Source organism: Lepisma saccharinum, chromosome 11, assembly GCF_977018435.1.
Source record: "Lepisma saccharinum chromosome 11, izLepSacc3.1, whole genome shotgun sequence".
In the NCBI taxonomy this organism is placed as follows: Eukaryota; Metazoa; Arthropoda; class Insecta; order Zygentoma; family Lepismatidae; genus Lepisma; species Lepisma saccharinum.
The window spans coordinates 4,379,033-4,403,510 of NC_139239.1; the positions used below are offsets into that span (position 1 = coordinate 4,379,033).

A 24,478-nucleotide genomic window follows, 5' to 3' on the forward strand; every position below is an offset into this window, starting at 1 on the left:
AGCGCGGTGTGCTAACCACTCCGTCACGGAGGTCGGCCCTTGGCATGGGCGTTCGAGTACGCGTGCCTTCATAAATTTCCTATTATCACTCATCATTATCTTTGCAATTAGTCAAAAGAAGCGAAATAAAATAAACCAAATTAATTCTGGTTTTCGATTGATCCACGACCAATTTTCCTCCACCGAGGAAAAACGACGTCATGTGGCAACACTGCCACATGCACCTCGGCGCAACCTTCAGAAGAAACGCCTCTCTCTCCTGGTACAGGCCGCCGTTACTGGGTCATGTGACCGGTGACGTCAGTGGGACTCACCTGGTCCGCCGACACGGTACTACCTGGCCGATTAGTAAAGAAACAGCTGTGACTCGAGCGGTCGCGAGCGGAGAATGTCTGTAGAGAGAGCACTGCCCCTCACAGCATGGAGCTGATATCCACGAAGATCCTCGTTCTCACGCTCCTCGGAGTTCTGCGCCTGTTCTTCGGGCTGGTGCCGCTGAAGATCACCAAAAACCTGAAACTCTGGGGGGAGAGCGGGGTGTCCCGCAAGTTGGTGGAGCGGCGGAAGAAACAGGTGGACTTGGCGATTTCCTTGTGTTTGTCTTTCGGTGGCGGTGTCCTGTTGGCGACATGCTTCATCCACATGATCCCAGAGGTGCGGGAGTCTCTGGAAGCCGTCAAGGCCAGCAAACTCCTTCCGGAGACAGAGTTCCCGTTGGCGGAGCTGTTTATATGCTGCGGGTTCTTCCTGGTGTACGTCATCGAAGAGATCGCCCACAGGATCTTCGGCGGCCACATGCACGGAGAGTCCTTGGTTCTCGACCCCGTTGAGCATCAGCAGCAGTGCTCGACGATAGAAGCAGAGTACCACAAGCAGGAAGGCAGGAAGAGGACTAACAGCCTCCTGTCCGCGAACAACGCGTACGTTTACAGTGCTTCCGGTGGGGAAAGGTTCACGTTCTGCGGAGATCCCGACGCCGTGTCGTGGAACAAGAGCTTGTCTTCCAAAGTCACCCCGTCGACGTCCCAGGTTCATCTCCTGGCGTCGTCGCTGTCCCTGGACAACGATTCCTCCAGGACGAACACCGTCCCTCCCCCGCAGTCGCTGGTCCACTCCCAGAACCAAAACAACAACAATCGGTTCGTCAACAATGCCAGAAACCAAGAGGTGCCGAAGCGCGGTCTGAAGTTCGAAAGCCTAAAGCACAAGACCATCGTCGGTTCGCTGAGAAGTTTCCTAGTGGTCGTTGCCCTCTCATTCCACTCCATATTTGAAGGCCTTGCCATAGGCTTGCAGCTGACCCAGAGAGACGTGTGGTATCTGTTCACTGCGGTGTCCATACATGCCTGCGCTATCCTGTTTTGCATTGGCCTTGAGCTGGTGACCTCAGGCACCCGGCTACTCAACCTAGTGCTCTACATTGTTACACTCGCTCTCGTGTCGCCCCTCGGGGTAGCCATCGGCATTCTGGTGACGGAAAACTCTTCTGCCGATCAGGCAGTGCAGACATTGGTGATCGGGGTCCTGCAGGGTATCGCCGGGGGTACCATACTGTACATTACATTCTTTGAAGTTCTCGATCGTGAAAAGAAGAAAAAGGAAACGGGAGGAATCAGCATTATATTCATTCTTGTTGGTTTTGCCATCATGGTTGGGCTCCAGGCTGTCGGTAAGTACACATTTACTTTTCTGTTTTTAGCTAATAAGTGTATGTGTACGTACCAAACAAATATAAGCGAATTCTAACGTAGCTCTTAACAGCCATACCATCGATCTTCAAAGCACTATTTTTACCATATTTATATTGATTTGGTTTATTTTACTTCGGTCTTCTGCCACTTTTGGTTAATCGCGAAGATGCTGATGTGATAATATGAGAAAATTGATGAAGGTACAATCACAAAGAACACCCATGACCAGATTCGAACCCTGAAGCCCTGGCATTGTAGCGCGCTGTGCTAACCACTACGCTACGAAGGTCGGCTTGTAGATTTTAGAAACGGCCTCGTTCACGGAATGATCAGCATTGCGCGTCAGGAAGCCAGAGGTCCCAATTTTGTATTTTGTTTTTGACGGAGGATGAAATCATGAAAGTAGATATCAAATAGCTGCGTTCTAGGTGGGAATGGAATACACTATAAAATATTTCAAAGGAAAAAATTAGCCATATTGAGGGGAGTTTGCATTACCACGTTGATTTTACCCAAATCCTCGACTTGCATTTGGATTTTTTTTCTTTATTTTTAAATTTCGGGAAGGGCGGTAGCCCCATCAGCTCTCCCCTTTGGTTAGTCAATGATTACGATTAACTCAACAGGTAGAAAAGCAACGTAAATAACGGAAATAGACAGAAATAGATTTTACAAGAATGTAATAAGTTACTACCCATTGACAGGTAGGGATACGGGAAAGAGACCGGTAATATTTTTCTGAGAGAACAGTCACATTAATAAATATCTAAGTACCATACAGGAAATTCATGCTTGAGCTAAAATAGCATTTCTTTTTCTTTTTACGCTGCTGCGGACTGGTCTACCTGGGAGGTGGGGGGGATATGAACCTCCTTGCCCCTTCTAGCGCCATCACTGAGTTCAATTGAACCAACCCTTATAATTTGTAATTCGATAGATAGATAGACTCAGCTGTCCCTAGTTCGATTTTTATTGGGAGCCATTAGCATATGCAGAATTGCTTTTGTATAGGGCTGAAATTGTAAATGTGCATATTACACTAAAAATATTTCGTGGCCTCCCCGATGGCGCAGTGGTAGCGTTGTCGCCTTTTAACCAAGGGGTCCCGGGTTCGATACCCGGTGGAGGCACAAGTGGTTCGGATCCCACTTTAAACTGTAGGTCCAGTCCCGATTAGCCTTACTGTGCATAAAGTGGACTTAAAACACCAAATTAATCAATATTTCGTAATTACAACTTTTAATCTTCATTTTAAAAGTTGTTCAGAGACAAAAATTGTAACTGGGAGGTCATTTTAGAGAGGAGATTGCAATACCACTTTGTTTTTTCTAGTTCTTGATTGCTTTCATTAGAAAATATTTATTTTCTACAAATTTCGGGAATGGCTGTAGCCACCAGCTCCCCCTCCTTTGCGTACGTCACTGTTGGGAGCTGATTGTATATTCGGGCTTGCTGTGAAACTGCAATTATTGTTTTGTGTACTTCGTTATTATGTCAACTGTTTTGGGCAGTCTGGTAGTAGAGGGTAGAACTCATGAAGACAGAGCGAGAAGAATGTTACTTAAGTTCTGTCCCTGTATCCTAACATTACATTTCATATCTCATTTACCTGCGTCTTCATCTGTTGAAATCAACCTTTGCCTTGTTCATTTCAAAGTCTCCTGCAGGAAAATATGATATGACATATTCAGTTATTGCCATTTTTACGTGTGTAGCTTACTCTGACACACTATTTATTGCAAGTACTCTTGTTTTGTTGTCGCCAACTACCGTGGCAGAGTTGTTGGCACAGCTTGCTACGATCCCAGATGTCCCGGGTTTGAATCCCTGCCAAGGCATTAGTATTTTTATTCATGAATTTCATCATATCTCCACTCATCCTCATCGTGGCGATTTGTCAAAAGTGGTAGAAAGTGACCGTAAATAACAAAAACCAAATCAAATCTTTGTTGTTTTATCTATCCATTTAACTTTTAACATCCTCATCGGTCTTCGCCAAGGCGCATGCCGCTGCTCAGTACAGTGATACAGTCAACAGCAAAGATGATAGTAGGCAAATTTTCGTGTTGTCTTAAGAAATGGGATTCTGTTGATGCAAAGATGTTTTCCTCCACCTATTGACGTTTTAATTTCATTCACGATCATCACATTGTCGAAAACAGACAATGAAAATGGTGATGGACTTTTACCATTACTTTTGACATTGAGTTTACAATCACTTGTTGCACAGACTGAATTGACTTTTTTTAAAAAAAATAATAATAATACTTAAGAGAAAATTTCTGAGTCTCTTCAGTCCACTTGACTTCGGTCTAACCTGATGACCAGTGAGTAACAATAACAACCATTCTTTGTATGTAATGGGCAGTTTATATTGAGGTTTGGGTAGCTTAAAGCCACAACTTGTCACGGACTCTTTGTCGCTGACAATTTCAGCTTGGAACAGTTACATAATTGGCGCGGTGTGAATGTGCTGACGCTGCTGCCTTCTGTCAGCAAAATAGCCGAGCAGTTTTAATGACTGCGTGTGTTCGGCTGTGACGAAACGGAAGATGAAATCTTTGTAATGAACCGCCATTACGACTCTCAATGATAAGTCTTTGTACGCTCACTTACAAATTAAATAAAGAAAAATCATTAAAAAATGACGACGATTGCTTTCGAGATCTGATTTTATCTCGTTTCAATTGTTCAGATGCAATGAGCCTACTCATGTTTGGAATTTAACGGAAGAGGGGACGTTTTGTTCCATGATGCACTAAACGTTGTTGACACAATTTGTGGATTAGCGTGTCTCTGTTAAATTTTCGCTGAAAGGGAAACGCGAGAAACAGTTGGAAAGATTTGATTTTTGTTATTTAGCGTCGATTTTCTGCCTCTTTTTGGATAATCGCGACGATGACGACGAAAGGTGATATGATGAAATTGATTAATGAACACTTACAAACACCCATGCCAACAACGGAATTCGAACCCGGAACTCCTGACGTCTCAGCGAGCTGTGCTGACCACTCTATCACGGAGGTCGGAAACAGCCGGAGAGAGAGAGAAAAAAAACATTTCTCAATGGAGGGAAGTGAAAGAAAGGAACAGAGAAGCAAGAAACATACGCAGAGAGAGAGACAGAGTGACAAACAAACAACAAAAATATTGATGAAAAGATTTTCTCGGTCGACCAGGTGAGTTGTGGAAAATATTCCAAGATTTCGAGAGCTAACCTCCCTAAGTGGCTCGGATCTCACTTTAAACTATAGGTCCAGTCCCGATTAGCCTTACTGTGTATAAAGTGGACTTAAAACATTAAATCAATCAATCAATCAATCGAATGTTTGGAATCTTTTCCACAACTCACCTGGTCGATAGATCGAGAAAATCTTTTTATCATTCGTCGCCAGGAAAGCTTCAAGTCTTACTCCAACTAAAAATATTACGAGGAGGTATCAAAAAGTTTTGCCTGTTGAGGTATAATTTGTTTAGTAATGGATACATTGAAACAATGAACATATATATAGTTTGCCTGTAGCATCCTCTACTCAGAGTTACCCTTCCACACAGTTGCCATCACGTTCGATACATTTGTGCCAGCGTTTTATCCAGCCCTCAGAACCAGTTTGGAAAAATTCCACAGAACACTCGCTGCCCCACCGTTTAGAGCTCTTTTAGCCTCCTGTATGTTCCAATCGCAAATTTACAATTTCTGTAAATTTATGGAAGGCTCGTGTGCTCTCTCGTTTTCTCTTTCAGAATACACTACAAGCATTTTACTTTCACTAAGACCAAATTCTTATACCTGTAGGTTATTTTACCTCCTAATTGAAAGAGGGTGGGTGGAAGATTCATTTCCAAGATATTTTTCCAAGAGGCCCATGTAAATATTTTGAAACTGTAGAGCGTTGAAATATCCTTTCACCGTACTTTTCGAATCGAATTCAGCCACTAAGAAGTTTGCGTTTAATTTAAATGCTCTGCCGATGTTAATGTTACCCATACTTAGTGATGGTAAATATTTTTTGAATTGTTGACTTGCATGAATGGTTTCTGCAAAATTAATTTCGAAGAAAGTACTTATCTGCTAAAATTACTGCACAGATTGAGAAAGTCCGTATTTGTATTTATCTGGCTGTAGCCATTGTCTCTTGCACGTTTTATGCTTAGTATCTGGAATTCAGAACTTTGTTAAGCAACATTGGATGTGACTATACTTTATATGCAGTAGACGCAACTCTCCACTATTGACGAGCAAATTTTTAAGTTACAAGAAGAAGTTGAGCAGTGCAGCAATACTTTTCACACATTTTAAATTTACTGAAGAAATTACATAATTTTCAGCGCAAGTATGAAATCCATACTGATGGAAAAAGTGTCGAAATTTGTCAAAAATATTTAACTGAACAACAGGTTCCATCTGTATTTGTTTGTATAGAAATTCTGATTATAGTAAAACAATAAATTGAACTTCAGTCACAAATGTAGAATAGAAACTATAATACCGACAGAATTATGCTGGGAAGTACAGAAGAAGCTAATCTAATTTTGTTTATTCCAAGTAATGCAAGAATATATACGACTGCTTACGAAAGGTAAATTAAAGACGATCGCCTGAAGGTTATTTAACGTAAAGATAGAAATGATTGGACAATGCTAGCCAGTTTGTTTACTCTTGCTCTTCCAAAAGTTACATTTTCAAGTCACCCAAACATCATGATTGAATTGGTGTTTTAAGTCCACTTTAGGCACATTAAGGCTAATCGGGACTGGACCTACAGTTTAAAGTAGGATCCGAACCACTATGTGCCTCCACCGGGTATCGACCCCTTGATTACAAGTCGACAACGCCTACCACCGCGCCATCGGAGAGGCACAGACACCATGAAATGTTACAATGTGTGTTGATGCATAATTAATGCCTCAATTACATTCAGCGGAATATTTAATTATATATTTCATAACTTATTACGTTCTGAATAATTCCCTGGTGCAGGATCAGGATTATTTCCACATCCTAACAAGATAAAATTTAATTTGTATTGTTCAGAAATGAGTTAACTGAATAAACATTTCTCAAGTAGATAGCGTCGTCGTCTTGTAATCAAGGAGTACCGGGATCGATACCCGGCGGAGGCACATAATGGTTCGGATCTCACTTTAAACTGTACGTCCAGTCCCAATTAGCCTTACTGTGCATAAAGTGAACTTAAAACACCAACACAACTCAACTCAATTTCCCAAGTACACTTAAATTGTATGAATCTCTCTTTTAAAACTTCTTCAAGAACTCAGCTTATATTTTATTCGCCCTGTCCGCCTATGATGACTAATTTTGGATTAATTACTACTGATAAGTTCCAAGCAATTAAGTTCTTATGAAGGCAGTATATTTGTTTTGGCCAGTTCTGCTTCATGTAAGGACATTTGCGTTACTATATACAACCATGCCATGAATTAGCAGCAGCCTTGAGTACTGAAGCAGGACTCTCCTGTAATTTCGTTCACCCTTAAAGCCAGGCGGATAAAATCCTCTGCCGACGTGACTGGCTTACTTTTTGGTCAGTTTTTCGAAAATAAAGAACGAGAAATGCAGGGACAGTATTGAAAAATTCGATCGAAAATATAATCTTTTGGAAGTATCATTATAAAGTATAATATGTTTCTCCTCACTGGTTACTGAGATAATTGTGATTAAAAAAATTATTCATAAAGTTAATCAAACCTGAGGAATAAATCTCTGAGACAGGGTTATAACTTATCTTAAGGACACGCGTTGCTCAGCCTCTTAGTCTTTGATGAAGCAATTAATATATTATTTACCATTCATGCAAGAAATCAAACAGTAATCTCAATTATAGCATTGCGTAATGAACGTAAAAATCTTGTGGCCTTGCTAGTGTCAGGTCGCCTTGATCTACCTAGGTAGATAGACATGCTCATTCATAGTCCCGTTCAGATTAACGTCTTTGAACCCTTTACCACTAGCCCATCGACTGGTCTAGGCCAGCGGCGCACAAACTTTTTCTCATTATCTCCATAGTCATAACTAAACATTTAATGTACCACCCTCACCATAGGTTTTCTCCAAATAGTGGGTTTTGGAGATTTTTTTGGCTGCCTGATTGGTGGAGTATTTTTGACATGTTGGAAGCCCGTATCTGCAATAGAGCAAAATGGCATTCGACTTGTATGTGGAAAGATGGTAAACAAATAAATATTAGAATCTCAGGTTTATTAATTTTTTGGGTGTTCCCACGTTTACAATATTTATGATTAGGTACAAAAATAAAAAGGTGAAACACATGTAGCCAAAAAGTAGATAAAAAAACTTTAATTTTCATATATTTTTCCAGACTTATTGAAAAAAAAAGGAAAGAACAAACATAAGTTTGTAAACAAACTGTCAAGAACAATTTTGGAGTTTCTATTGTAAATCCTCAGAATTCCTAGAGAACGCGATATGCCTGCATACTCTGACACAGTTTTTTCAAACGGAGATTCGGCTCCAAATTTAATCTTCGGTACTTGTTTCTTAGGTACACCATGGATGATAAACCTGTCTCACATAAGTATGTAGTCGTGTGGGTATTCTCGACATTTCTCTTCTGAGCTGATCACGTACCCCCTTGAAGGGCTGTATACCCCTGGGGTACGCGTACCACAGTTTGAGAACCACTGCTCTAGGCCCCTCCAAAAAATCTTCTGTGGAAATTCTAAGACATAGAATAATTTTATTACAACACAAATTTATTCATTATTATAACACCTCGCTATATCATGAGTATTTCGACATTTAAAATTAGTTGAGTTCAAAAATGAACACTTTCCTTATTCTAAGACGTCAATAAAATTCTAAGGGGTGAATTGACGCACCTTAAGTTTTCCGATGCTAGGATATTGTTGTTTAGAGATGATGTGCGTATATTCAGATTCAAAGATGTATGGTTGGGTTTTTGTGGAATTTTGACAAGTGTATCTCAAGAAAGTCTATTTGATATTAATATTGTTATTATCTGCTTCATTGTTTCCTTTAAAAGTGTAAAGTATATTGAAAGAATATTGTTGGAAACCGTCTCGTGGTTCTCCACAATGGAAGCACTGATCATTTCACCGTGATATAGTCGGGAAACGTAACAACGTTCGATATAGGGAATACGAACTGTAATGAAAGCCAGTTACAGATATTATCAAGACGGTTTTTTTCTACGAGTTAGGCTGCAAAGTATGAGTGGTATCAGAAATTTCGAATGTAAACGCAGATTTGTTGATTTGTTGGAACTTTTAGATATTTTGTTCTCGCAATTACGAAAATGTGAATTGACACTATCTCGTACCGACCCCTTCATACATGAAACGGAAGAAACTTCCACTATCTTTCATTATAATTTTATTCAGGTTACGTATGTATATCCAGTTATGCTCAGCCCCTCCCTTCTTCTGAAACATAAATACGTATTTTCATTTTCGTATCAACGAATTTACTCCAAGTATTCCTGACACTCGGATTGTTGGTTCAATCTACCTCATCCTGGTTTCGTAACAAGAAACTTAATCCTTTCGAGCAGATTTCCAGTGCTGCATTAATGTTGTTCAAATGTTCGGAAGACATGTTTATGCAGTCCGACATAAAATGGTGTGGTGATTGCGCCACCATGTGATGCACTGATTAAGTTAATATGTGGAACCATAGAACTGCTCTCACCATAATCCTTTTTGTTAACCTACCTTCCGTAACCACCCAGTGAAGGGTGCACGGTGGCAAACATTCACAAAATGGGAGGTTTCGGTATCTTACGGGCAGTGGCGCTGCAAGATGATCCAACACCAGAGGTCGACCTTTTTCAAACTCTGATTACTTGCTAACCTTCTTCTTGTACTTATATTTGTGTAATTTAGCGTCATTGTCCTGCTACTGGGCTAAATCGCGACGATTTAATGAGATCGTCCCGTGCAGCACTCTGTATATCAAAATTATTATTTCGTCAAACAATGCCTGCCTATTATATTTTGTATATCTTCATAACTAATATTAAATTCCATTATCCTAGAAACTTTAGGTATATTTGGTTCATGGTTTCCTATCTATCGTTACCTTCCTGTGATTTGTTTGTTATCCTAATAGCGTTAAGCACTTTATGTGGTCATTCTGAATTATTCCCTACTTGCCTGTTTTCAAACTCCAAACATATTCAAATGGATCACTTAAAACATTCTTAGGTTATGCTAGTTTGTTTTACTTTGCAATGGTTTGGTAAATTGTGACTTGCGCATGTGACGATGTGTGAAATGCAAACCCTTTGGGAGCAGTAAATAGGTGTACTTGTTCAGAGTCGTAGCCATATGAGAATAGAATTTGGCACCTTCTGCACTCCTCCTTCCGCCTTTTTGGAGTAAGTGTTATTCTCCTAATTTACACTTTTTCCTATTCTTATGTGGACAAAAACTCCCCGAAACATTCACATAGTAAAGACAGTACTGATTTTGTCCAAAAAAGTTTCTTAACTGTGGCAATGGTCACATATTAGGACAAAATTACTCTGCGTCAAATAACTATGAAATGTAATTCCTTACTTTCTGGTTCATGAGGCAAGGCATACAGTCAACCATAACCCTATTTCTAATGGCATGAAATTATAAATATAGTGCATGTACTTTCAATGTTTAAATACTAATATGAAGTATTATTTTATAATTGACATTGTAAATCAACATTTGTATGTACCTTCATAATCGCTTCATCAAAAAGCCAAGTACTACTTGTACTATATACAGTAGAGTCTCGTTTATCCGACTTTCGCTTATCCGACATACTACCGGAAAAAAAATCATCAATCGGCAACAAGAACTGCAAGTTGGAAGCGTGAACGTAGTCTATTTTTAGTTGGTAAAGATGGCAACACTTGGGAGCGAAGAAACTGCAATCGTCAGGAAAGCAGACTACGATCAAAAATTTATTTCAATCATCACATGACTGAACTTTTGAAGTACTGTGTTTAACTTCAGACAATTCTGTAACTGTAAGTTCATTTTTCTAGTTAATTATTGCTGTATTGTTGTAAAACATGGTTACTGTATTAGGTTCGTAACGTGTAAAAATTATAACATTAGTTTGACTTTTAACTGGCTTTTTCATAACACCTCCTTATTATCCGACATTTTCGCTTATTCGACGTCCTGCCGGTCCGTTTATGTCGGATAAGCGAGACTCTACTGTATTTCCCGATTTCGGTCGTTCCTGACTTTAATAACACCCCTGAACATACTGTTAATCATTACTCAGTACAGTGTATACGGATCATGGAAAAATCTTATACAATAACTTTTTTGAACAATACGTGTTAACTAAATATGATTTCAAGAACCGTTGTATTGTGAATTGTCAATAATATGAACATAGTAGGCGCTTGTACTTGCACAGAAAGCTATGACTTTAACCCTCTTTTATTTTCTCTCCTTGTTCGTTCAGCGCCCTAGTGACCTCGGCGCCCGGGGCAACTGCCCCCTTAGTTAAGGGGAAGGGTACAGTCTGAGAAAAAAATACCTGGGCCACGGGACGTAGAATTTCGTAACGTCTTAAAGCCTGTTGTTTATGCAACCCAAATAACAAAATATTCGCTTAAGTTTGCCTGGTGATTCTGACTTCTCGGGAAGGATTGAGCTTTGATAGCATGAGTCACATGACTCGTGCCCCAGCCACAACAAACAGCTGGGTGCTACGATGCCTCCAGAAGAAAATTTCAGGAACTGGTTTCTTGACAAGAGCTACTCGTAAGGAAATACTATTCTATCAAGTGATATTAGAGTCATTGTCAAGAAGGTTCGCTGAAATGATGGTTCTCATCACAGACCACATGCCACACGTTAATTGTTTAAGTCTAGTTCATGCACTGGACCTACAGATTAAAATGGGATTCGAACCAAAGCCTCTCTACTTGGTATTGAATTCGGAAGCCTTTCATTACATGGCGAAGACGTTACTACTACGACATCAGAGAGGCAATGGAACCCCTTGAGAAAGAGATAAGCGAAAATTGCTACCTGACAAACCATATTTGCCCGTAAATTTTAAATATAAGACAATATTTTGTACTGACAGTTTCGAACCGTGGGAGAGGCATATATTTTTTTGTACCATCGTCCATTTCACGAGTTTATAATTCTTCCTCACCGACACGAGTAACGCGAGTGGTAGAAGAAAAGCGAAGTAAAATAACTGAAACAGAAATAAAAGGAAAAAGCGAAATAAATTTTATTCATAATATTCTGCAGTCACTTGAGTTGTATTCACGGGATGCTATCTTTAAAGAAAGCCGTGGTCTCTTCCTTGTCTCTTTCGCTTTCTTTGTGCTCTTGCTTCCCCCGTCACGATTGGTCTAAACTAATTAATGCGACGTTAATTAAACAATCCAAACAACGAAACAATGCACAATCAACTGCACAAGACAACATTCCAAATGTTTTCGAATCGGAAAACAATTGAGATGCTGTAAAATGACTTAAGATGCAGTAATAAAGTGGGAATTCGGTACCGTATAGAATTAAATCGGTAGAGATGTTCGATTTGATTGGATGTTTGTTATTTAGATTTGCTATTCTTTCACTTTTGGCAAATAGCGACGATGAAGATGAGTGATGCTATGATGAAATTGATGAAGGGACACTTACCAAGGACACCCACGCCCAAGTCCAGATTCTAACCAGGGACCCATGGCATCGTAGCGCGCTGTGCTAACCACTCCTCCATGGAGTGGACATTATAGCATATTTTGTGTGCTCAATTGGGATCAATCAATGGAATGAATAGGCATATTATATGATTAATAAATTCATATCATAATACCACGTCATATTATTCGGCACGAAGTAACATCAGAGACATTCAATCTTGCATTTTTGCCTTTCAACTAATTCTTTGAATTCAGGTTAATCACAACAATAAGATAAATTATGAAGAAAATGATAGTGAATGTGGGATATTGACAGTTATTACGAATTTCCTGAGAGAAACAACATTAAGCAGGCTCGGTGGTCAAGCTCATTAAGTGATTGACATTCGATATCGTCGCCAAAGTTCCCGGTTTTGAGTACCGTCCTTGTCGGGGGTGTTTGACTATTTCGTCATCAATTTCGTGTAATGGTCACTCGTCCTTATCGTCGCGATCATCGAACAGGGAATAAAAATTATAAAAATAAATACGATGGAAGAGTACTTATTTCATCTCTCACGAAATCTCCTACAAAACCGGAATATATAAAATACATGTATATTCATTCACATACATTTTCGATTTCTATATTTAACTAGTCGAGACCGAGAACGGGAGAGCAATTTTCAATTCGACAAACCGAGAGGCGGAGAAACTGTCAAGTCTCGTTTCTTCTTGGCACCTCCGTAATCGAGTTGTTCTGTTTGTCATTGGCTTTGTATTGGCAATTATTGTCATTATTCTTCCCCTGCAGGTAAACCATAACGATGAATTATGATGAAATGAAGCAGATAAAAGGGCAAGAACAAGAAAGTCATGCCTGTTCGGGACTCCAACCCAGAACCTTATGTAACGAGATTTGAAATTCTGGAGAAGGCGTCCGTGTTTCGCTTGGTTTTCTCTTTCCTCTACTTCTCTTATATTATCATACATGTATAATAAAAATGGATCTCATACGATATGTTGCGATTCATAATTGTGCTGGTTAGATGCTACAGATGTGAACTCCAACCTGCAATATATTATTCCCTTTTGTTTCGTATCTGGTTGAACATGAAATTTTCTTACACTGTGACAATTTCTTTCTTAGTTTTGGTTTGGTGCACAGATATGCTAATCTGGACTCGACCTTCAGTTTAAAGTGGGATACTAACCACTATGTGCATCCATCGTGTATCAAACCCGGGATCCACTGATTACAAGGCGACGACGTTATCACTACTCCATCGAGGAGGCCCCATGACAAAATGTTATTCACTCGATCTCTACCATAATTTATTTCAGCATTTACATTTTCGTTTTCTTCTTCTTTTTTCCTTTTGTTAACTACTCTTATACAACTCTTTTTGCGTCTTCGAATTTCTTCTTGTTTCAGGAAAAAATAATACATGCAGGCTCTATAAAAATCCCCCGTTCAAATAGATAAAACGTTCACTCTCGAGAACTAATTTACATGTTTATCACTAACGTAACCATTAGGAAACTATTGAAATGTTAACTGATATAACTGCAGATGAAACAATACTTACAGCCACTAACGAAATATCTATTCTTGTGTAGCCTCACAGACAACAAGTATCTGGTGAGTCATTCACTCTTGCTGACTACGGGCGAAGGTCACTGAACTAAAGGGTGGTGGCAAGCAAGCAGGCTTGTGCTCTACCAAAGACGAGGTCACGTGTTCCAGTTATCAATGGCGTACGAAATAAGGAGGAACACAGCTATCTGACGTATGTTTTGGTCCCGTCATTGCACGTAGACAGTGGCGTATGCTGGTTCTAACGAGTGGGTAATCTCCGACCTTTTGATCCTCAAACTCCAAAAGTTTCCGTGCAATTTATGTCACGCTCCATATTGGATTTAGGAATATTGTGTCGGAATGTTTGTCTTATTGCTACGATCACAATCAATTAATTCTCGTTATTGCAGTTTACTATACGCGTAGAATTTCAAATAATAAAACAAGACAGTATTATAAAGCTATAAAAAAACAGCCTGTGAAATATAAAAATGAAAGACGTGCACTAGTGAAATAAAAACCCGCAATATTAATTTAAGTGCAAAATTCAACTTACTCCAGGACCCGATTACTTGTGCTGTACTACATCCAAAGCACGCTGTTTGTCCAGTTGCACGTCAATACGTGTCTGGGCGAAAGATTGCAGCTTAACAAAGGAGGTTATGTGACTTTTGGATTTTTCATGTTTGGCACAAGTGTTGCAAAGATTACAGTCACGCGTCCATACATTCTTTTCAGCCCCGAAAAGTAAGCACGGCGAACAAAAATGCAAAGCTTATTAACACTTATACTTCCTGTCAACCATGGTGTTTTGTCATAATTTGCTTGCGAAAATGCCTCACATATTCCCGATTTTGTCTTTGTGTGTAGAAATAAGTTCAAGCGATGACACTGGCCTACCTGTATTAACAATTTGCAACTTCTCCTGAAAAGATCTTGTTCCAAAAGGTTTCACCAGCAAATCTTGTATCACATCCATTACCCTTTAACACAGCACTATCACGACAAACACTAACACCTAAATAAATAATAAACACGAAGCACAGCACGAAGCCAACGACTACACGCATTCAGTTTCACGCGCCAAACTTCTGTTGTTGTGTTCCTGGCTCAGAATGAAATTCCCTATGAATAATAAAAAAAATCCCTTTCCGAGCTCGAATTGACAGGTTTTTAAAAGTTCGAATCATTGCAGGTCAGAGTCAGAATTTTATTTCGGGATGGGGATCATCCCTTATTATCAGCCGCCACATAAATTTGAAACAGTGGGGTTAGAAGTCCTGAAGATGAATCTCAGATTATTAGAACGTATTAAGCAAAGTGTTTAATCCTGCTAATGAAGTAAAATGAATTACCACTATACACTTTTTAAATTAGATATTTGTAGGATTTCGGGGAGGGGGGTTTCCCTTTAAAAAAATATTCAGTTCCGTGAGATAAGTATTCTCGCTGCTTTTGAAGACTAGAGAGGAGAAACAATCACTATTTTTGTAAATACAAGGATGGGGGGAGTCAGCAAATAGGTGTTTTAATTGCTTAAGCCTTGAATTTTAATTCAGTTTGCTTCATCTTCAATATTTAAGCTTTTCCCTTTTGATAAATTTATGTTCAAGTAACAGAAATCAGCAAGACAGAAGCAAATGTAAAGTGAAAATTAGCGTAGAATTGGTTTGCCCATGTTATTCAGTTTTCCTGTTCTTCGCACTCTACCGGGTATGTTTTCCCTAGTTGAGCGGAGGGAACGGTAAAGGCTCTCAAGGTTGAGAGTGCGACCGGTGGACTCTCACAAGAAGGAGCTTACCCTGGGCACGGAATCACCGCGCCTGAAAAGCAGTGTTTCCTCCCCCTCTTTCCTTTCTCCTCCCTCCTCGCCAAGGGTTGTAAGGAAAGCGGGAGGAATGACGTCAGGGTGAGATTCCCTGAAGTCATTCCACCGGCTGGAGAAAGGTTCCCGGACATTCGGTGGCAAACGATTGGAAGTATTCGCGCGCTGAAAGCAAGGAAATGTATGCATCGAAATTGGTTTGGAAGAATATTTTGCGAGGAAATGTATATATATATATATATATATATTAAAAAAAAGAAATACAGCCGGGTCATCTGCGATTACCTAGATGACCCAGAGTATACGCCGCTGCACGTAGAACACTTTATCGTAGTGGCCTTGAAGTTCCCTCAGGGCACTCCTACGTAAAGGCTTCTGAGCTAGAAGGATATCTTCCCCATTGAGTGGAGGAAAAGTAGGTGCGTATAGAGGTCCCTCAACTTTCGTATTCTGTTTCATTTCAGAACCCGTGCTGTATCGTCGACTTAATCCAATCTATCCGATGTAGGTTTTAGGTTCTGTTTCTGTTCGGTTATTTCATGTTGTCTTCCTGCTTATGTTATTCGCGACGAAGGCTCTGGATTCGATAATCTGGACAATAACGGGATTGGGTTGGTTGCTTGATTTGGTGTCTTAAGTTCACTTTATGTCCTGTTAGGCTAATCGTGAATGGACCTACAGTTTAAAGGGGGATCCGAACCACTATGTTCCTCCACCGAGTATCGAACCCGGGATCCCTTAATTACAAGGCGCCCACGATCCCACTCCGCCATCGGGGATTGTGTTCGCAACGAATTAATCAAATTTGAGTGATATGATATGCAACCATTGGAAGACTATTGAAAGAAAAGCTACGGGAACCTGCCAGTTTTTCTACTGCAGACAGGAAACCATAAACATGCAAGAGAAGCTTATATTCTATGAAACCTGACGCTATGTGCTCGAATACTGGCTATATATAATCCATAGAGGCATAGCAACGTTAAACAACCTCTTATATGATACATATAGGTTTAAAAAGGTCGAAATACAAAGATTGTGTGCGCCTCACTGATCGCGTAGTGGTAAGGCCTTGTAATCAAGGGGTCTCGGGTACGATACCAGGTGATCGCACATAGTGGTTCGGATCCCACTTTAAACTGTATGCATTTCAGATTAGTCTATCTGTGCCGGTGACTCAGTCGGTAACGCGTCTGACTACCATGCTATAGGCCCCGGGTTCGATCCCCGGCCGGTTCAAGCCCGGGAACTTTTCTAACGTTGGAAGCGGCCCCGGCGCCCACCCAGCGTCGAATGACATGGATACCTGGGGGAAACCCTGGGGGTAAAGGCGGTCAGGGGCGTGATGCTGATCACATCACCCCCCACTCACGAACGAATCAAGAAAGTATGGGGCGGCGTGATGCTGATCACATCACCCCCACTCACGAACGAATCAAGAAAGTGTGGGGCGTTACCCCCACACCCCCTATACGCCTTCATGGCGTAGCGCTAAGCACAGGTGAGAACTTTACCTTTTTTTTTTTTGCATAAAGTGGACTTACAACAAAATTTAAAATTGCGATAAAGATTATGATAAGGTATTAAAGAATTGGGTCTAACACATTTTTTTATTGTTTACCAATGACCTTGTTAACGGTGGAAGCGGTCCCGGCGTCTACCCAGCGTCGAATAACATGGGTACCTGGGGGAAACCCTGGGGGGTAAAGGCGGCAGGGGCGTGATGCTGATCACATCACCCCCACTCACGACCGGATCAAGAAAGTGTGGGGCGTTACCCCCACACCCCCTATACGCCTTCATGGCGTGGTGCTATGCACAGGGGAACACTTTACCTTTTTACCTTGTTAACTAATATTCTTAATTTCAGTTTCAAGATGAAATCGGCTACGAAATAAAAGGAGTGGGTTCATATTTCTGTTACGAAATTCCACTTTTGTAGTAGACCTGTGCCACACTAAGATGTGACATAATAAACAAATCTGAGACACTTTCAAAGTATTAAATTGCTATCTACGTATTTGGGAACAATCTTTCAATATAATACTTTTTTTGGACGCGTCAAATCATAGTATTTAATTCCTGTTTTAGCAGCTTTAAGAAACCTGATTTTTTGGGGGGGTTACAAATGCCCTTTCTGCTCCCGTCAAGTTACGCCTATGAAAAAACAGGAATTCAAAGTAAAAGACTGTCCCGACTAAATCGGGAGACACGTCTGATAGATTTACAATTGGGAAAATCATAATTAAGCGTGTAGTTGAAAACAACCTATTTTCATATATTGCATGCAGCTCTACTTTTTCTGCAATGTGGATCAAGAACTGGGGACGTGGAGAAGCACAACACTCCACGTAACCAATAGTCACGTGACCCTCTTTGCTTTCCTGTCATGTTGACCTTCGCGTGGAACACATTTCTCGGTGTTAAGACAGGCAAAATCACCCGATCATCGAAGGGTGCAATATGTGTTGCCTACCCTCCTGCATTACTTGCTCCTATTGAAGCCTTATGGGGAAGAACTTTTTTCCATGACTGTACATCATACTCCCCTTACTTCTGGAATCGTCCTATGATTGGTGAACTTGAACGCACGGCCATGAAATTAGGCGGGTAGCAGAAGTTCGCGCTGTTGCCAGGTCGGAGCACACCGCGTGTGTTCGGAGATTTAAGAGAATGAAAGATCTTGTTGTAGAGCTGTTTAGTAATCTATGTGATACAAACTCACAGTATTTTTGCTCGAATGGTCAGGGAAGACACAAAAGTGCCCCGGAGAGAGGTCGGTCTGACCCTCGAACTAGGCAACGTTGCCACACAATGCGCGGGAACCAGCGACTTTTGTCCCGCTCTTGCTTTGCTTTTCTCATATGTGGTGCTAGCGCAATTCCGCGAAACGGCCTATTTTCATGGACGTGCGTTTAATGAAGAAAATGGGCCACAGATCATACCCAAAGCAAATTTTAACATGGTGTGTAATTGAGTAGGTCGAAGATGTAGCTTTTACATTTGTTTGTTAAACTTTAGTGAAACTGCTAACGAATAAGGAAAGCCAATGAAGTTCTCAAGATTAATTTCCATGTTCAGTCACCTGTGACGTTCTGGTTCCAATTTTAACAGGAAAAAAAATCTTGTGTTTACAACCAAAACCATGATGATGATTCTTTTTTTACTGATCGGAAGCTTAAAACAATGAGACTGCAGACCTACTTAATGCGAAGAACGTACATGGAGTTACTCAATTAATGGAAAGAAAGGAAAGTAAAGCTACATAAATCTGGTAAAAGAGAGAACGCGGAGAAAGTAGACAATTCAATGAAGGGACTCTCTACTCCACATAACCCAAGCAGTGTTGTTTGTGGAAAATGAAAAAAAATACCTCGACACAACTGGAAAAAAAGTCTTGAAAGCAGAAAACATCGCCCCGTGGCATGACTTCGCGTGTTGAATTTTTTCGGTATGTGTTTGAATCCTTATCTGCTAATTCTATACACCCATCTCCCAAATACCTTTTTCTTGTTCCCATATTTTTGTGGAAAATCTTTCGGGTTTTTTTTTTTTTTTTGCTTAAAGAGCGACTTTTCTTGGTCCTTTCTGATCCACTTTCATTGTTGTTTTTGGGCATTTTTATGTGTTATATTCTTCCAATATAATCCTTTTCAGATCAAATCTGCTTTCCGTTGCCTTCGAGAACGTTATTGCGGCGAGATCCCCCAGTCAGCTAGTCTGTTATCCTAACTGACCCAACAAGAAACGCCTGGTAATAAACCAATTGTACCCTATATGCATTTTTTGTGGCATTTGAGGAGTAATAAATGAGACTGGTTTCCGTAATCTTCCTACTCCACACTTGTGGCTGGAAATACATATTACTGTCAGTTCCTTAAAACCTCCCAGAGAATGTATTGATGTCACTTTGTAATCAAAGGTTCCCTGGGTTGATTCTGCTTGTTGACGTATATCGTTAGTTTCGATCCAAATTTAAACTATGGAACATGATCTGATTAACCTATGTGTGAATAAAATAGTGCTGGAAATGCTATCAACAGATTAATATTGGAGAATGTGATCACGGAGAAGGCGGGAAAATCGTGACACACTGATGCATGCTTTATTATTAGCAGGAAGAACGTTTCATGTTTTAGCTACCACATAATCAAGCGTTCATCGCCCCTACCAAGTTTTGTTAGGCTTGGGATTTCCATATCGTTGTACGTTCATGATGCAGTGGTTAAAATGTTGAAGTTCTTTCTAAATTTTAATTTACTATTATGCAATGCCTGAAATAAACGCTTAGCAAGAAATTGTAATTAATTCTTGAAAAAATTGTCGGTACGAGTATGTTGTATATTTTGTGGAGAGTATGACAGTTAACATCATGTGAACATTTTCGAATAATACTAAAGAATATGTACAGAATAGTTTCACAAGAGGTAGTATGAATATCAGATAATAGATTGATTGATTGATTTAGTTTATTTTACTTCGCGTTTTGTGCCTCTTGCCTAATTTGCAAAGATGGGGATGAGTGATGAAATTGATGAATGGACATTCACAAATAACCAAGCCCGAGCGGGATTCGAACCCGGGACCCTTGGCGTCGTAGCGCGATGTGCTAACCACTCGGCCACAGGGTCCGGCAATATCAGATAATAGAATCGATTAAATTCTTCGTAAATAAATTTACGGATTGATAGAAATAAAGTACGTTAGGTTTAATTTGGCGAATACCTTTACCAATGTGTGCATGACAATAACACCATGTAGATATGTAAACGCCAATATTGTAGCTTTCAATGTAACCCCACTACAGGAGATAATAATAATAATTTATTTACTCGCGACCGACTGTGATATTTTTGCAAAAACTAATTGATTGACTTGGTGTTTTAAGTCCACTTTATGCATAGGAAGCCTAATTGGAACTGGGCCTACAGTTTAAAGTAGGATCCGAACCACTACGTGCCTTCACCGGGTATCGAACCCAGGACCCCTTGATTAAGAGGCGACGACGGTACCACTGCACGATCGGGGAGGCATGTGATATTTTTGCAAAAATGTTCTAGTTTCCCTTTTATTTAAATATGACGATGGTTTACGTTCAAGAATTAAATTCAAATGTGTTTCTAAAACTATTTACGCGTTCTAAGAGAATTTATTCGCTCACATCTTTGTCCCTACTACTTATATCTACTTGATAACTAACTGATTGTACAGAAGATCATAGCCTAATTGCAAAATACATGCAATTAAATTAAATTTGTGTCAATGGACACGTTTTTAGTTCTGTGTGACAATTCGTCCAAAATTTTCATTATTCGTTTTCTCTTCTTCTAATGTTTCCTAAGATAATTATTACATCACAAGATTTGAGTTACCAAATGTTTCTGTAACAGTTTCGTTTTCAACATCATCCTCCACATAACATCTCAAATAATTCCCTACGTGCCTTAAGTCTATTCTACAAGGTGCGTGTAGTACGACGCTCAGCAGTTAGCGCATTCCTTCTGCACATAGTTTGAGGTAAAGTTACACAACATGACCTTGAATAGCAAAAGTTGATCGAGAGACATGAGTGGCACCATGTTTTCGTGCCTAATGTTTTTCATCTCTCTTAAAAATTGAACTCCGTGGCGAAACAGCTCTCTGAGAGTCAAGCGGCTTTTTCAATGAGTAACATGTGGTCATCGCGTCGAATCTCATCGCCGCTGTTCTTTGACTTTCGAGACCAGAGTCCGCTACGATTGTATTCAATTGTCTACACGATGCTAGAACAGCACCGACATTTTGGAGCCACCACATCGAATCGAACCTGGGACAACGTCTCCATTTGAATGCTTCTGTAGCTGAAAAAGTCGGCCGATTGGGTTAAAGGCAAGGGCGCACATAGTGATGCCCCATGAATCCATCCTGGAATAAGAACAAGCGGCCTATTTATTCTTCCCTCCACTCTTCTATTTGTATTCTCTTTCAAGATTTCTTTCCTCTTATCTCCATTTCAGTATCTATATTTCCTTATCTCTCTCTCTCTCTCTCTCTCTCTCTCTCTCTATATATATATATATATATATATATATACACACTAATGATGAAGGAGACAGTAAACACTTACCACACGAAGAGAAATTATTCTATATTTCGCGATCTATGTCGCATTTTCAAGTTGAAGAAGAAAGATCGGCGTCACTAAGAGAAGAGGCACAGAATACTGACCGTAGCGTCTCTACGATCAGTGTTGCCAGAAACAGTTGAAGATCACGAGAAGTACTTTCACCAGTGTTTACTGTAAGGTGGGTGGGTAATTGGTGGGTAATTTTGGGGAGGAGAGGAAAGGGTTACTGGTTCGCTAGGTTGAGTCCGGGGGGTATAGTGGCGTGCATGCCGGAAAGGACCTACATAACAGGCATGCACGCCACTATACCCACCGGACTCAACCTAGCCAACCAGTAACCCTTTCCTCTCCTCCCCAAAATTACCCACCCACCTTACAGTAAACACTGGTGAAAGTACTTCTCGTGATCTATTAACTGTTTCTGGCAACACTGATCGTAGAGACGCTACGGTCAGTATTCTGTGCCTCTTCTCTTAGTGACGCCAATCTTTCTTCTTCAACTTGAAAATGCGACATAGATCGCGAAATATAGAATAATTTCTCTTCGTGTGGTAAGTGTTTACTGTCTCCTTCATCATTAGTGTTTATCCGCCCTTCTGGCACCTTTTCTGATCCTATTCCTGTGTTTATATATATATATATATATATATATATATATATATATATATATATATATATGAAATAAAGAAGCGCTATTATATATATATTTATATTTATATATGTATATACACAGGGTGACTGGTAATTAGATGTATTCCCTGAAAGGGGTCAGAGACAATTTGCAATAAATTTGACCATATGATACCCCGTCAGAAAATTAGTAGTTTTCGAGATAATCGAATTTCAATTGTTTTTTTTTTTAAAAATGACAATTTTTCCACATAAAAAGATGAATTGAGAAAATACTGCTCATTGTATGGAACTTATTTCAGCGTTTTCTGATAGCTAACAAATAAGTGGTTCGTTGAAAAAAAATGTTTTTCCCAAATAATCACATGTAAGTAACGGGTGGGTCTAAACTTACAAGTGGTGATAAAAAATTGCACTCTTAGTTTACTTGGCAACGTATTAATAACAAAAATGGTATGACACGAAGCCTACAAATTAATTAAATTACTTCCTTGTCACATCTGCTATCCAACAAGGTACAAATGTTGCTGACATTCACATTTGTGTACAAGAAATAATACTTCATTCATCTTCATGTGAATGGAATCAATGAACAATACAATTAAAGAACATTACACGTCTTGCTCAAAGTGGGCACCTCCGTTACGAATGAGGGCACGGAGGTTTTTACGGACATTTGGTCTCTTAACTCGTGATGTGATGATGTCCTTGATGTGTTGACCAGCTGTTAAGATCCTCTCCCTGAGCTCTTCTTGCGAGTTTACCGGTGTCTTGTCATGCGACTCCAAATGTAAAAGTCGCAAGGCTTCAAATCGGGGGATCGAGCCTGCCAGGGAATCGAGCCGCCTCGGCCAATCCATTTCTTTGGGTAATTTTCATCCAGCCACAGTCGCACGCCCAGGCAGAAGTGTGGATGGGCGTAATCAATTTTTTATCACCACTTGTAAGTTTAGACCCACCCGTTACTTACATGTGATTTTTATTTGGGAAAAACTTTTGTTTCAAAGAACCACTTATTTGTTAACTATCAGAAAACGCTGAAATAAGTTTCATACATTGAGCAGTTTTTTCTCAATTCATCTTTTTATGTGGAAAATTGTCATTTTTTTAAAAAAAACAATTGAAATTCGATTATCTCGAAAACTACTAATTTTCTGACGGGGTATCATATGGTCAAATTTATTGCAAATTGTCTCTACTTTAACCCCTTTCAGGGAATACATCTAATTACCAGTCACCCTGTATATATATATATATATATAATATATATATATATATATATATATATATATATATATATATATATTTATATATACATACATACATATATAAATAATAGCGCTTCTTTATTTCACTTTCTCTTATTTTTCCTACTGTCTTTTTCTACCTCCTCTTTGCGTCGTTTCTTTATCTTTCTTTTCCCTCTCGCGTTTTTTCCTCTTCTCTTTCTTCCCCTTTGTCTGTCTGTCTCTCGTTTCTTTAATATTGAACTATTGTGTGAACAGAGATTGCGCCTTTTAAAAGCCCGCAGTTCTATGTTTTCTTCCTTTTATCTTCGCCGCTGCGCACCGAACAGAACTCGTATGTTCCAAACACAAATAAGTAATTGAATTCTTCAAGTTAACGCAGTGTTGTGCATCCAGAAGAGAATTAGTGCATAAATGGACGATAAAGATCTACACATAATGGATTCGCTGGAGTCCGTTTGCATTGCAGATCGCTGCTCATTAGCAGTTGAGGCACACTGAAGTGGCTCGCATTCCCCACGACCGAACAATACCTGCCTGGCAAGATAATCAGCATTTGGAGCACGTGGAATCCATTTCCACAGCCGCTCGGCTCTGAGACTCCAGCAGACTTCACAGATGTAGTTCTCACGTGACTTCTCTTTCCACCGGAACGAGGTCGACTTCGAAACGGTCGAGCTGCACCGATCTCCAAGAGTATCTTTTGGTACTGGTATTTTTAGATATTCTTGGGGAACTGCTACCAGGGTTGTTAAAAGTTCAGGAA

The 24,478-nt window shown here is 39.9% G+C and overlaps 1 protein-coding gene across 1 annotated transcript in view; it reads left to right on the plus strand.

Moving 5' to 3' along the window:
- The first annotated feature begins 328 nt into the window (after positions 1 to 328).
- Positions 329 to 24,478, plus strand: part of LOC145995125 (zinc transporter ZIP3-like) — an 84,049-nt gene continuing 59,899 nt past the window's right edge. Inside the window, exon 1 of the mRNA XM_083131662.1 lies at positions 329 to 1,669. Within this exon, the coding sequence (XP_082987788.1) occupies positions 421 to 1,669 (1,249 nt within the window). The 5' untranslated portion in view covers positions 329 to 420. The remainder of the gene's footprint in view (positions 1,670 to 24,478) is intronic.